Here is a 14,744-nt window from a genome sequence, read left to right as displayed (position 1 = left end):
GTGGTTGGAACTAAACTCTCACTTTTTTTTATTTTGTTACTGTCGTACCATGGCTACAAATCATGGCCTACCTAACGGTAGGATTTTGCGTATGCCAATGGTACATATAGCGATTGGATGGACATTTTTGAATGTATCAGGACCAAGCAAACCATTTGTCATGACAATTGTCATGCGTAAATGCGAAAACAGAATAGAAACATACGGTATGAGGCATGATGTCGACGCCAACCTCTCTCAGTTTACATTCTGTTTTCGCATTTTCGCATGACAATTGTCATGACAAATGGTTTGCTTGATCAGGACCATCGTTTCTTATCGTAGCGGAAGGTATTTCTGTTTGAAAAGGAATGCTTATGAGCTTATATGCTTATATTATTTACCTTTATTATCATATATTATACTGTCGGTCGCCGGTGGCTGACGCTAAGCTTTCGTTCAGGCCGCGTCAGTCACCGGTGACTGACGTGGCAGTCAACGTGTTAAAGGATCATAAATGATGAGAGAAGAATTACAAAACTTCATTGCTATTAGCCCATTTGTTTGTACTTTTATTTTTGTAGAGAACAGAAAATTGGATTGACACTTAGAAGGGTCCTCTCGTGTATTTTTGTTACTCTACTGCCATTTTTTTATATCCTTCCAATGAATCTCTAAAAATATTGTATGTTGTTCTCACCACGTTCGAAACCTATGCACCAGTAGACGTTGACGAGCTTGGTATAACTTCCCACAGATCTTTCAATGTGTAACCTTCTCTGATAGCTTCCATCGCGAAGCCCAATTCTTTACAATAAACAGGCTTACGCCTTTTACCGCCCGTATCCGACTCCGCCAGATAAGCGGTGAATTTACTGTTGATTTCACTACCCGCTGACTGGTCCAATTCATCGAGGTCATCATAGGATTCGACCACAGGTCTTTCCATGTCCGGCTTCTGCTCGTAGAACACCCCGAACACTGGCGTCTCCGTGTAAACGCTGTGTAACGAGAGAAGTTCTTTGAATACATCCGACAGTCGATCCGGTGGATCGATTCGAAATCCGAGTACATACGATCCGGCTGTCTCTAAAGTTTGGATCACCAATGCTGGACCGTACTTGGACTCTCTGACGCGAATGTTAGCGATCTGCATGTATGGTAACGAGATGTTGAAACTGTTGTTCATCTCGGCAAACCAAACTAGACGAACATTGGTGAAGATGAATAGACCTAAGTTGCCCTGATCGCTGGACAGATTCCACACCCCGTTGACAGTGTTGAACACTTGCTCCTGGTTGAGAACATTGAGCTGTCCACCGTTAACAATCGCTGAGCGCAGTTTCAGCTCCCGATACAAGAAGGAAGCCTGATACAGTCGATATATGTCGAAGATCGACGAGAAATGTTTCGTATTGTTGGCGGTGAGGTTGGTAAAGATGAACTCAAACCGGGAATTACTTCCCGCGCTAAGTATATGCAGTGCTTGGGTTGTTCCTCGTACCTTCGACACCACGGTCTTGGTGTTCATCGTCAGTACACACGTGAAACCGATCGACAGGCTAAATCGATTCGATGTAACCGAGTACCATATTATACGCAAATTGGTAACCACCAATCGACCACGGTCACCCAGGTTCCCTTTGGTGTCCTCAACAGAGTCGAGTATTTCCAGGATGTTTTCGCCGCTGCGAATCGTCTTCACGCTAGTTAATATTAAATGAAGTCAATTTATATTAAATTGATGTAACGTAGGAACTCACATGTTGAATATATCGAACTTGATTTCGCGATCTTCCCAAACTGGTTTTTGGTTCATTTTGTGTGGTTTTACAAGCGACAAAGATTATTTGAAGTTATCATGCTCAAAACTAGGATATCACTCAAAATTGAATTCGTTTACTTTTGGTTCCCATGGAAAAAACAAGCGTCCGGTGCGCATGCCTGAAATTCAATTCAATATTTCATATGAACTCATCCGATTTAAATGTGTTGTAAAAACATTTCATTAATCTAATAAATCAAATGCCCTGTCGTTGAATTTAAATACGAATAATTATCTGTATTGCAATTCAGTTTTGAGATAGTGTCGAAGATAGATCTAAGAACAAACGTTACGACTTGTTCATAGCCAATGTTTTGGTCGTGTTTCGGATAATATTTATGTACTGGACACTCTACCTATATTTTATGCTGTTATTATTTTGTAATTTCCAACCAGTTTGAGGTCAATTTGAAAATATCTAATACTAGCTGACTCGACAAACTTCTTCCCGCTCACAATTGCTATTTTGATTTAAAGAATTTCGAACACTCACGTTCCCCAAAATTATTTTTCTGCACGCGATCTATATTCGCGGTATATAATTTCTTTATTGACATATACACCTGTCGCAGACTAAGAGCCCCCGCAGACTGCAGACTTCTGTCGGCCGATAGATTGGTCGGACGACTCAATCAGTATGGAGCGAAATGCATATACACACACTACACCGATTCAGTACCGGCCGATAAAAAAGTTTGATAGGCTTCCCGATTGCATTCAAACTATCGGCCGTCCGTTTAATCAGTACTAGCTAGCATCGATCTACGCACACACGACGATTGTTTATCGGCCGATAGTTCAATTCGCTCTCAATTTTGGCATCCGACTTACGAGCCGTGCAAATCACTGAGAATGGGATGCACCCAATGCTCTCGGAATCTCTTTTTGCAACCCGACTATTTGGTTGGCTTGGTGTGCGCACTAGCAACCCGACCCGACCAAACTATCGGCTGAAAAAAAGTCTCCAGTGTGTGTTTGCAGCAAAGACGTCGTGCACAAATTACGTAACGCTAAAAATCCGGATTTTCGACCATCCCCCCCATACGTAACGCAATTTCCTATCTCTTACTGTGTATTGTAAGTAACGCTTTATATCTTTTATTTGACTATTTACACTCTGCCCTACCGACACAAACCGATAATTTGCTGTAATAAAATGTTTAATAATTGTCGAACAAAAGTATTGAGTGCTCAATAAGACAAATTACTGAACTATACGTTGTATAAAATACTTGGCCATTTTCTTTTCAAAAGTTTATCAGAAACTGAACAAGTTTTATCTAATAGATGTAAAGAACTCTAACAAGCACGGCATACAAAACAAGGCAGTCTATACCCGTCAGTCAACAATCGATTTGGATGTAAACATATGAAGTCAGCATTATCGGGCTACATTTATTCATAAAAAACATTGGATAAACGTTTTCTAATTGACTGTAAACTGGATTTAACGAACAATATTGGCTATTGGTTTATAATTTCTCCTAATTTGCTTGAACAAGGATTTGACAATAGTTAGTTCAGGCATTATTAAGCATAGAGCTGAATAAAACCATCATAAAAACATCACACTGATGGGAAATTGTTTGTTGGGTTGGGCCCTATTATGTAAATAGATCCGAGAAGTCGATACAATCACTCCCCCCTATTCATGGCCCAAATCACGGTGTTCCCGAAGGCGAATGGAGTGACTGTAATTCGTCACTAGATGAGATTTGAAGTCATGTCCTCATATATTTTCGCCTCTGGTATCAAATAGGAGCTAAAAAGTAAGGTGCCTTCCAAAATAAAGCGAGAAACTTTGCCATCTCACCTCATTCGCCACGCCGAATCAAGGGGACTAGCACTATCACACCGAGCGAACTTTCGTTTTTGTAAATCGTGATAATCTTACCGAAAGCTCGGACTTCATGTTACAAAATGCATATACTGAGGCGTTTCTCAAACGTTTCTCAAAGGAAAATATCAGGGGCGCAAACCAAAACAAAATAATTCCCTGAAGATATGCAACAAGTAAATCAAAATCGAAAAAGTAAGACAGTTGTATCGATAGCTTTCACTCGGTCGATGTTATCGACTGGCTCGTGTGTGGGACACGACATAACTACTGTATGTCACCCTGCATTATATACTGCATATGCCGATGTGTAGTAAGAAATTGCACATAGCTCCGCAGTGAGAGTCTAACAGCCAAACTGGTAAGACAAGTGATAGGATTCCAGACAGTGAATGGCGTAATGGGGGATTTCCTGATGGAGTTTGATGTCATACAGCTCGGTATCTATAAGTTAAATAAATGCCTTGATGCCTGAAGATGAAAAACACTATTGGGAAATCCTTGTAATCAACAATATAATTGATGAGTTTTAACTATTGAGTTACAATCTTTATATGCAATATGTGAGAATAGCATTACACTTCAATCTATTATTACTTCAACGAATTATTCCTTTAAGCAGAGTTTGATGTTACGAATTTAAATAGTGACGAGATTTTTGAAACAGCGATTCTAAGTACATGATTTGTAGTTCTAAAACAACATTGCTATTATAAATGTAGTACTGCATGGAGATGGATTGTTTTTGATTAAAATATTTGGCATGACGAGCTTTTCGGAAAAGTGGTTTCTTACAAGAAAGAATGCATGTAACCCTCATTATGCTAAACGTCCATTACGAAAGATGACATGTGAAATTTGCTGTCCCTGCTCATTCATCCTATGTCATCAGATCAGATAGAATATCACATTGCAACACAATCAACTTGACCTTACGTCACATCATAGGGAATTGGCGCTTTTTTAACATTTCTGTAAAACTTCGCTGTTTTTTTCAAGTATATATTCGGTATTCTTGATCGATCTTTTACCAAAAAATCAAAGGGTTGTATCCGAGACACGACCGCTTAGGACGCAGGACTACGCAATCTTTTTTAAAAATTTGTTGGTTTATCATTTCGGATAACATTTGCGAATATGTCGAAATTTCATAAATAACTCTTTAGTAAAAAGTTCCGGGGATCCTGAAAAGGTTTAATGGCTTGCGTGGTTTTGTAGAATCATTTCGAGAAGCATCGATTATTTCTTGCCTTTGCGAGAACACTACACTAATTGGTCATGTGTCGCAATTTATTTCTTTATATCAATGCATGCATTGCACTGTGTATTTAACGAGAGGCATCTTCCGTGCATCGCCATTCAACAAGCATCAAACACGCGTCTAACCGATGCACACAGTTGCAGCGATAAAAATGAAACATCCTGAGAATGACCGTTTATGAAAAATCGTTACACGACTCTCGGTCAAAACCGTCAACAAAGCTAGGAGCTTGTTGCATCAGAACAGAGCCGATGCGCACAAGAGCAAATACGAATGGCAACTAAAAGTATCGAAGATAAGTTATTCTGTTGAAAACCATGGTAGGCTATGATTTCCAGTTAGGTTCCTAGGTTTGTTTCATATAAGATTCTTAGCAACAACGGTTACTATGTATTGTTGAAGAACAACCTCTGGCAGCACAGTTGTCTCTAATACAATCGCCGCTACTGTGGTGTGTACTGTAGCTGTCAGTTTAACCTTCGCATTTTATTCATTCCAAAACTAGTATATGTTTAATGAACACGTGTTCTTTCTTTAATCGTAAAGTTTATTTCTTGAGCCATTCCGAAAACCATTTCATGTATGATGTAAATTACAACTGCATAACAACCACTAGGGTATAAAAAGAACCGTTGTCAATAGGTTAAGCATCAGTATTGCTAAATAAAGCCACCAGTGTATAACGCTGTTATCAACAGGTTATGGGCAAGACGGGTCTATGGTACTAGGTGAGGCCGTTTCGTCACTAAGTTGGTTAGGGGAGCGGATATACTTCTAGGCGCCTTGGTTATGGGCCCAGTCACACCATACCTGAAAGTAAAGTGAAAAATAGAGATGGGCAGAATGGTTCACTTTCATGAACCGTTCAGTGACCAACCGTTCACTTAAGTGAACTAGTTCCTTTGAGCAGTTCACTCACTCTTTCGTACATTAGAGGGATATGCCATATCATGTATAAAAAAGTGTGAGATGTTATGTAGGACTGTTCTTTTCATTCAAAAAATGCTGTTTGTTAGCAATAATTATATGTCCGAATTTTGTTAAAAATATCTTAGCAGAATAGAAAATCAAACTATGATTTTGATTTTTTTTTATTTTCAACACAAACTAGCGTTGCGCTGCTTTTCTTCAATGTTTTGCTTTGCAATAACTGCTATAGCAAAACTGCCAATCCGCGAAAGACTTTCTCGAAATGATCGAGCACAATGTGATATAATATAAAAACATTTCGTATTAGCGACACAAATTTGTATTTACTGTTGAAAAATACTGTTTGAGTCGTTTCGCTTTCAACTGTTTTTTTTTTTTTTTTTGAGGTAGATTTACATATCTCGCTGATCTATTACCCTCAACTTGAAAATATGAAATTAAAACTTTATTTGATAAATAATCGAACAATCCAATTTTATATTGCGTTTTATTATGAAAACGAGGAAGCAGGAAACCAGGAAACGAGGAAACGAGGAGCAGGAAGTGAAAGCGGCGTTTCTGGAGAAGGACGAAAAAGCAAAAGCACTTCTGGTAGCGTATATTGCGGACAGCCATTCGGAGTATATTCGCGACAAGAAGACAGCGAGAGAGATGTGGACGTCATTGGAAAATACCTTTACGAAGAAAGGTTTTTTGTTGCGAATGGAGGAGGGAACGTCTCTGGATGATCATTTCCGACGATTCGACAAGCTAGGAAGACAGCTGAAAGACGCAAGCGCTACGGTAACGGAACTTGACATGGTGAGCCAGTTGTTTATTTCGTTGCCATCTAGTTACGATGCGGTTACCACGGCGATGGAAAATTTAGACGATCAACAACTCAAGCTTGAGACCGTCAGACCACGCCTTCTAGCGGACAAAAGCGTTCTGGAAGAGAATCTGGTTCGAGTACTGCAAATGGCTCTGATGGAATAGTGTTGGTGGCCAAATCCCGAAACAAGCGTGGTGAAAAATCAGTGAAATTCCCTGGTAAATGCTACTTTTGTGGAGAGGTTGGGCATAAAAAGTTTGCATGTTCCAGATGAAAAATCGTTCCGATAAAGCTCAAGTAGCGAAGACTCCAGTTGACAAGGAAGTGGCTCTTGTTTCCGGTGCAAAGGTGTCAAATGACCAACACGAAATCGAGTGGGTGCTGGATTCAGGTGCAAGCTGTCATATGGTCAGCAACGAAGATTATTTTCAGGAGATCCACGAACTACACGTGCCGATTCACATCGACAGTGCAAAGGATGGTGAGGTGCTGGTAGCCAATAAGGAAGGCACTGTGAAGGGCAAGTTGAATGTCGGAGGTAATCGATATACGTTGTTCTTCGGAAACGTATTGTTCGTAAGGAAACTGAAGTACAATCTGCTATCGCTGGTGAGACTTATGATAGCGGGAGTGCACGTCGAATTCAAGCCTGATCGTGCAATATTGACAAAAGATGACGAAACTATCGGTGTTACGACGTTGAAGGGTAATCTCTTTTATTTGTGGATGAATTCTATACCCAATGGATCTGCTTTAACGGCCGATAGCAACGCGGAGCTGCAGCTTTGGCATAAGCGGTATGGGCATCTTAGCTACAAGAATTTGCTCAAACTGAAGAATTACAAAATGGTGAATGGACTGGACGATGTCCAAGGCGATTCCAAATTTTGTAATGCATGTGTTGAAGCCAATATGGTAAGGCAACCGTTCAACGGCCCGAGACCCCAGACACGAAGGCAACTGGAGCGTGTACACACAGGGATGTGTGTGGGAAAATCACTCCAGCAACAACGGATGGTTATCGTTATTTTGTACCGTTCGTAGACGATTACACGCATTTCGGAGTTGTTATCTGTTAAAGAAAAAGGATCAGATATACGGTTATTTCAAGGTTTACGAAGCGATGGTGACGGCTAAATTCGGAACGAAAATAGCAAACCTGCGGTGTGATCTTGGACGCGAGTATTTCTCAAAGGAGCAGCTGGCCTACTACGAGAAGAAGGGAATTCAAGTAGAGTCAACGGTGGGATACTCACCTCAACAAAATGGTGTGGCGGAACGTTTCAACCGCGCCATTGTCGAAAAGATGAGAGCAATGCTGTTGGAGTCGAATGCACCAAAATATCTCTGGGGAGAAGCGGTCCTGAATGCAGTGTATATTACCAATCGAAGCCCAACTGAAGCGATTAGAGGTAACCAAACTCCTGCGGAACGTTGGCATGTAGAGAAGCCAGATGTCATTATGCTGAAGCAGCATTTCCATTCAAAGGCGAAGGCGTCGATTCTGGATTGATTATTCCGGAGGAGGTATCACCAATTCCCGAGCAAGAGAGGGATGTCGAAAGACAGCAGAGAATTGTGAAATCGGCTGTGAACGCTAATGATGATGTTCGAGAATTCGGCGGCTCGAATGCTGAAAAGGAAGAAGTCGACGAGGAAGGCACAACAGCACTCTCGCCACAATCAGGAAGGAACGAACCTAGTGCTGATGTTCCGAGGTCTAGTGGTCGAGAGTGCAAGAGACCAGGTTGGTTTTCCGATTATATTCCATTTAGAGCCCTTTCTGCTGGTGTAAATTCCCTACAGGTTCCGGAATGTTACTCTGATGTTGAAGATATCATCGGAACGAGCGTGAATGGAGGCAAGCAATCCAAGACTAACTGATGGCGCTACGAAAAAAACCAAATTTGGACAGGGGTTAAACGCCCTGCTAGGTTGGTAGCGAAGGGTTACGCACAAAAGAGCCACATAGATTTCGAGGAAACATTTGCACCTGTGGCGCGGTTGACTACCATTCGGACTTTGCTGGCATTAGCAACGACGAACAAAATGACGATTCACCAGCTAGATTCAAGACGGCTTTTCTAAATGGTATTCTCACAAAGAACGTATACATGCGGTGTCAAAAGGGGGTAGAGCAGCGTTCTGACGAAGTTTGCTTGCTGCATCGATCGCTTTACGGCCTGAAGCAACCACATAGGTGTTGGAACAGCCGTTTCAACGAGTTCCTGATTACCTTTGGATTTACGCGATCAAAGCATGATTATTGCTTGTATGTTCAAGCTCATTGAGACAGTAAGATATACCTCGTGGTATATGTAGATGACCTTCTGATTGCTGCTGGGAATGCAAACGATATAGAGCGTGTGAAGAACAAGCTGATGCGAGAATTTTAGATGACAGATATGAAGCAGCTACACCACTTTCTTGGAATCAAGATCAACAGGAATCTGGATCGTGGAACGACGAGGCTGTCTCAGACAGGACAGATCGATAAAATACTTTCGCGTTTCGGCATGGAGAACTGCAATCCTGTTGATACGCCTGCCGAATCAAGACTGCAGTTGAAGCGGGAAGATCGGTAGCTTAATGTATATCATGATGGGTTAACGACCGGACATATGTTTCATCGTTGGATACTTGGCAAGGTTCCAAGACGCTGCTGGAGATGAGCATTGGAAACATGCAAAACGAGTCCTACGATATCTACAAGCAACGAAGCAATTGGGATTAATTTACCGTAGGAAGCGGCAGTATCTGCCTACGTTGATGCAGACTTTGCATGTGATGAATCAGACCGCAAGTGTGTTTCCGGATTTTTGCTGAAGGTTCACGATTGCGATGGCTGAACGAGAGGAAATAAAGCGAGTCAAACACATTGACGTTAAATATAATTTTATCCGGAATGCAGTTGTTGATAAAAAGATTAAGATAATATACATCCCAACCCAGAAGCAACTAGCAGACATTCTCACGATGTCGCTACCCACTCTAACTTTCAATGCTTTAAGAAGTAAGCTAGGATTAGAAAGAAACAACTGAGAGGGGGTGTTGAAAACCATGGTAGGCTATGATTTCCAGTTAGTTTCCTAGGTTTGTTTCATCTAAGTTTCTTAGCAACAACGGTTACTATGTATGATGTAAATAACAACTGCATAACAACCACTAGGGTATAAGAAGAACCGTTGTCAATAGGTTAAGCATCAGTATTGCTAAATAAAGCCACCAGTGTATAACGTTGTTATCAACATATTCACATGTACAGGAAATGAACAAGTCTATGTTTAGCGCAACGAAAACAAGCAACACACACAAATATTGTCTTTTCACAATCCCCCTTCGTTGTTTCTATTCTAGCGGTTGCATAAGTTGCAGCCGCTAGAATAGAAATAAAGAAAGCACCCAAATTGACAGAAAAAATGTATGGGAAAATGGGAATGCTTCCAATTTTCATCATTTTAAACCATATACAGACTATGGGACTGTAATGTATAGCATATCAAACAAATCATAAAAAAAAATCCGATTCAATTGGCATACAAATCGTTAAAATCCATTTGCAGCAAAAATAGTTAACTTTATTTCATAAAAACGTGACATGTTTTCCGATTTGGCACCCTTAATGTAAGACATAATCCTACGTCATAAAGTAAAATGTCATTTTTGGCGCTTACGTCACTTTGCGAGATTACGGCAATACACGGCTTACAGAGACAAGGCTAGCTACTCCGGATCAGTCATTTTTAGTGACGTCATCTGAATCATTGAAGTAAACAATGTGTTCTGGATTTACTTTGATGAACATCAACAAGGAGGAACATTTTGAAATTCCATAACCTGTCGTACTCAGAAATAGCCTTCTGTACGATTTCCTTCCGTTCGGATACGGTGATTTCGTTTTTCGCAACAAAATTGTTTCCCGCAGTCAATAATTGGTTTGGAACCGCATCTTCCCGCAGCATTCGTTTGCTCCATACGGTGTTTAGTAGAGATGGGCAAACCGTTCACGAACGGTACGAACGAACTAGTTCGCCGAAAAGAGTGAACGAACGGTCGTTCTTTTTCAAAGAACGGTAATTCTTCCCACGAACTGATTGCGAGCGAACGGTTTGTGAACGAACTGATTCCGAAAGAACGGTTTGCGAGTGAACTGTTTGAGAGTGAACTGATGGAGAGTGAACTGCTTGTGAACGAACTGATTCAGAACGAACTGTTTGCGAGTGAACTGTATGGGAAAGAACTGATTGAGAACGAAGTGTTTGCGGGCGAACGAGTACAGCTGAACTGATTTGCGCTGGACGGAATGGACAAATATAACGAGAACGTTTGTAAGGAAAATAAAACGATATTGTCATGATGAGCAAAATGCATCTAACGTAGGGTTTGTTTTGTTAATGTATACTCAATTTTGTGTTAAAATTAAATTAGATTTTCGTAGTTTTAAAAGCAAAACTATATATTTCCAATTACATGTATTCTTTCAATTCCGCGTAACATTCATATATTTCCTGATTATCAGAAAAAAAAATCTGGGGGAAGCTGGGGCGATTCATGAATTAGGTAAACATAAAATCTTATAGTGAGGGCAAAGTTTTTTCGTTGCTTTCAATTCATTGTTTGGCCTATTGCGTATACGTGTTATCGTGATTGTTTGTATGATTTATTGTTAGTGAAAATCGCTGCTGATTTTCCCCTGAATGAACATTATGAAATATGATCTTACATGGAACCTGTGTTTTTTTTTATTTAAATCGTTTATTTTTACAGGCTCAGTTACATAGGTTTAAAGGACCCGAACTCCTTACTGTATTGTTACTAGTATATATACATTTTTCCTTAATTCTAATGTTAATAATATAGGAAACCGATTACTCGCGGTCTACTCGAGTTTAGAAGGGTGACATATTTTCTTCAGGGAAAGGAGGGGATATGAGGATATGTTGACAATGATCAAACCTGTGTGTTGTCCAAAAAGAGAATATGAAAAATTGCACATATTTTGTGCACATCAAATTATTACATAAACTTTTGTCGACCGACAAACATATTTTCACATACAGTTTGCGACTTTTAAAGAAGAAGCAGCTTATCTTTCCCCACTAAATTTCAAAAATATAAATCCCATACGTACACTATCCAATCCAACGATATGAATTAATAGCTGTCTATTGATGTTGGGTTCCAGCTAACATTCTATGTTGTTCTTAACACCGCTGAACGAAAGAGCGAAAGAACGGTTAATGAGTGAACCGTTTATCAAAGTGAACTGTTTTGCCCATCTCTAGTGTTTAGTAGAATGACCTTCAATCAGCAGTCCTCATCTAAAAAGTGATCGGAGCATACCCTCGCCTTGGCTACGTTCAAATCACTGTTGGCTTCGCAAACATTTATCCACAAAGAACATAATTCTCGGTTTTTCGGAAAGCGAAAGAATCTCTTTTTTGGCCCGATAATGTCATTTTCATAATTTATACACCCGCTCACAGCGCATTGAACCATTTTCGATTTTTCATTTCAGGAAAATTTACGCGTAAGTCGGAAAACAAAATACAACTGGCGACTGTTTACACTGACGAATCAGATGACGTCATAAAAAAAATGTTTACTCGCTAAAGAACTAGCCTTGTCTCTGTAATATATGACAGTGAATCAACCAAAGTCGTGTTTCACTGTGGATAGCCGAGGTTGTGATGAGAAGGAATAGGAAAACGAATAGCTTTCGTTTGACAATGAACCCTATCGGATTTCTATTCAATGGAGATGACGATGGCATTGGCGATGGTCAGCAATTTCAAATGATCGAGCAATGCTTTTTTTGATAATGAATGGTATTCTTTGTCATTTTCATCTATTTCTTTCGATTGATTTATAATTTTCACCACTCTATGAGTGATCTTTGCCATGATAAGATAGAACTTCACTCAAAGCCCCCGCAGACTGCAGACTTTCTATCGACCGATAGTTTGATCGGGTTGGCATGCTAGTGCACAAACCGACTCAAGTAAAGCGGTGTAATATGCACATCTGCATAACTCTTCATGTTGAATCAGAAGTCGACCAAACCCCAAAAGAATATTATCCGCAAATAAGAAAGTTGTCTTTGAAATGAAAAAATCATGCTGAAATAGCCAACAATCTAGTTTATTACCAATACAATTGTTTCCTCCATCCGCACATCAAGCTTCATCCGAAGCTCGTCAACGCCGTCACCTATCAATAGCCAACACTTGATGGTTTCTTCACCTTCACCACGGAAGCCACCGGGTTCTGATCCTGCTTATCTCGCTTCGCCAAGTACCGATGCACGTTATAGTTGTAGAAGAAATTCTTGCCATATTCAAAGGAAGCAATCATGATGGCACATGCCGGAGCTACCTTGATCAAACGCGGCGTCAGTCCGGCAAACAGACCCTTAATACCACTTCTCACATAGATTTTACGCATTGTTTCGAACGTTCCCGCACTTTTGGGCGGTGTCTTTTTATCACCGTTCTCGGCGTAGAGAAACCTTTCGCCAAATTCGATCTGTTGATGAGTTTTTACAACATCAAACGGAACGGTTACGAATGCCGCTACGCCCCCGGAAATTGCTCCACTGACAAAGCTGAATCCAAACGTAGGCTGTGTAACATTGCTTCTTTTCTTAATAGTCTCATAGGTGGTCCAGTAGATACCACTGAACGGAACGTCTCGCAGGATGGTTGGGAAGAATCCCTTCCACAGCCCGAGGATTCCCTGCGTTTTCAACATACCTTTGAATGCTCGACCGACCTCTGTGTAACTTAGACTCTCTGACTGCATCTTTGTTCGAATCAATTCCAACGGATTTACGATAGTAACGGCCAAAACACGTGCGGACCCACCAGCCAGCATGGGAAGCCACATTGGCAAATCCGTTCCGGTTCCGTTCCTACGCAGATAGATCTCTTTCAACCGAATCCGGAATTGCTCGTATGCTACGAAATAGATAACGGTGGTTGGCAGTGCCAGAACCAATGTGGGACTCAACCCGGACCACAGTGATTTGATTCCCTCGGATCGACTTATTTTGACGAATGCGTCGACGGTGCCGTTAAAGTGAAGGGTAGGTTTGGAGAATGCCGTTACTGTCCCGTTTGGTCCACATGGGCACAAATGATCCATAAGTCCGTTGCAGTATAGGTAGCATTTGTTCGAAAGCATCATTTTCTGTTGTGTTTGAAGTCGAGTTTTTACCACATCCAGAGGCGTCACTGAAATTGAGCAATATATCACCGTCCGTAGTTTGATACTCGTCGAAATATCTTACTGAAAAGGGAAGTAACAAGAGCTCCACTGCATGATGAAAGTATTTGCTGATATGGTCTAATCCGGAAGCGGCCGTCATCCATGTCGACTGAAGGTGCTACGGCTGCATCGGAACGAGACCCTTCTGCATTAGCCATGACTGACGATCTTTGTTATTTCACAACTAGACAGTTTGTTGCCAACTTCGAATCAAGTGCAAGTCATGATAAATGGCTTCGAGTCGATGATCAAGCTGATAAAAACGCAAATGTATTTCGAAAAAAGCAGCTAATTATCACTGGACAACGTAACACCAACCGGCAGAAATGCAATGATAGAACTTTTGCGTTGTATGCGAAAATGCTGACATAAGGAAATACGGAGCAAAACAATCGACGAAAAGCAGCTACGAGTGAAGATTGATCGATGTTTGCTAAATTTGAATCAAGATAGATATGTGGTAATAGGTGAGTCGGCAAGAAGTCAATTTTTATAAGAGCTCAACAAGTTTGGTACCACAAGGGAACACTTTTTATATTTCTTCTCATTTTGAATTCGCTATCATGTCATTTGAATCCCAATCCCCGCAGAATCCAATACTTTCTGCCTTCACTAGCAGAACGAGACAAATTAAAGTCAAAAACATACATCAAACACGATGAGACACATGAAACATGCTACTAATTGGTTCATTGTGGTCGTAATTTGTGCGGATTGTTGGGATTCCAAAGAAATTATGCAAACGAAGAGCACGTCAAAAAAAATTAAACTAAACATGTTTAACAAAGCAGGACAGTTTATGGGAGATTAAAGGACGCCAGATACTAAACAAGCC

General features: G+C 40.6%; 2 protein-coding genes across 3 annotated transcripts; both read right to left on the bottom strand.

Moving 5' to 3' along the window:
* Positions 1–524: 524 nt before the first annotated feature.
* Positions 525–2,443, bottom strand: LOC129779770 (Bardet-Biedl syndrome 5 protein homolog). 2 transcript variants are annotated; one of them, XM_055787455.1, is made up of 3 exons: positions 2,298–2,443; positions 1,743–1,923; positions 525–1,685 (listed from the first exon to the last, which is right to left on the bottom strand). In XM_055787455.1, exons 2-3 carry the CDS (start codon positions 1,796–1,798, stop codon positions 692–694), a joined length of 1,050 nt encoding a protein of 349 aa, XP_055643430.1. In that variant the 5' UTR covers positions 1,799–1,923; positions 2,298–2,443; the 3' UTR covers positions 525–691. The 2 variants fall into 2 exon arrangements, with proteins under 2 accessions (XP_055643430.1, XP_055643428.1); XM_055787453.1 differs by having other exon boundaries at positions 2,161–2,381.
* Positions 2,444–12,763: 10,320 nt separating this feature from the next.
* LOC129778760 (probable mitochondrial glutathione transporter SLC25A40) lies at positions 12,764–14,275 on the bottom strand. Its single transcript, XM_055785862.1, has 2 exons — positions 13,932–14,275; positions 12,764–13,875 (listed from the first exon to the last, which is right to left on the bottom strand). Exons 1-2 carry the CDS (start codon positions 14,065–14,067, stop codon positions 12,857–12,859), a joined length of 1,155 nt encoding a protein of 384 aa, XP_055641837.1. The 5' UTR covers positions 14,068–14,275; the 3' UTR covers positions 12,764–12,856.
* Between the last annotated feature and the right edge of the window lie 469 nt (positions 14,276–14,744).

This window comes from Toxorhynchites rutilus, chromosome 3, assembly GCF_029784135.1.
Source record: "Toxorhynchites rutilus septentrionalis strain SRP chromosome 3, ASM2978413v1, whole genome shotgun sequence".
NCBI lineage: Eukaryota > Metazoa > Arthropoda > Insecta > Diptera > Culicidae > Toxorhynchites > Toxorhynchites rutilus.
Note: the sequence above shows the minus strand (reverse complement) of the source record. Positions and strands in the feature narration are given on the sequence as shown.

Bases quoted from the DNA above. Each gene is read 5' to 3' on its own strand.
- LOC129779770 (XM_055787455.1), bottom strand. From the start codon at position 1,798: ATGAACCAAAAACCAGTTTGGGAAGATCGCGAAATCAAGTTCGATATA. The intron at 1,686-1,742 runs GTGAGTTCCTAC...AATATTAACTAG, and splicing joins AAGTTCGATATATTCAACAT to CGTGAAGACGATTCGCAGCG.
- LOC129778760 (XM_055785862.1), bottom strand. From the start codon at position 14,067: ATGGCTAATGCAGAAGGGTCTCGTTCCGATGCAGCCGTAGCACCTTCA. The intron at 13,876-13,931 runs GTAAGATATTTC...GCTCAATTTCAG, and splicing joins TCTTGTTACTTCCCTTTTCA to TGACGCCTCTGGATGTGGTA.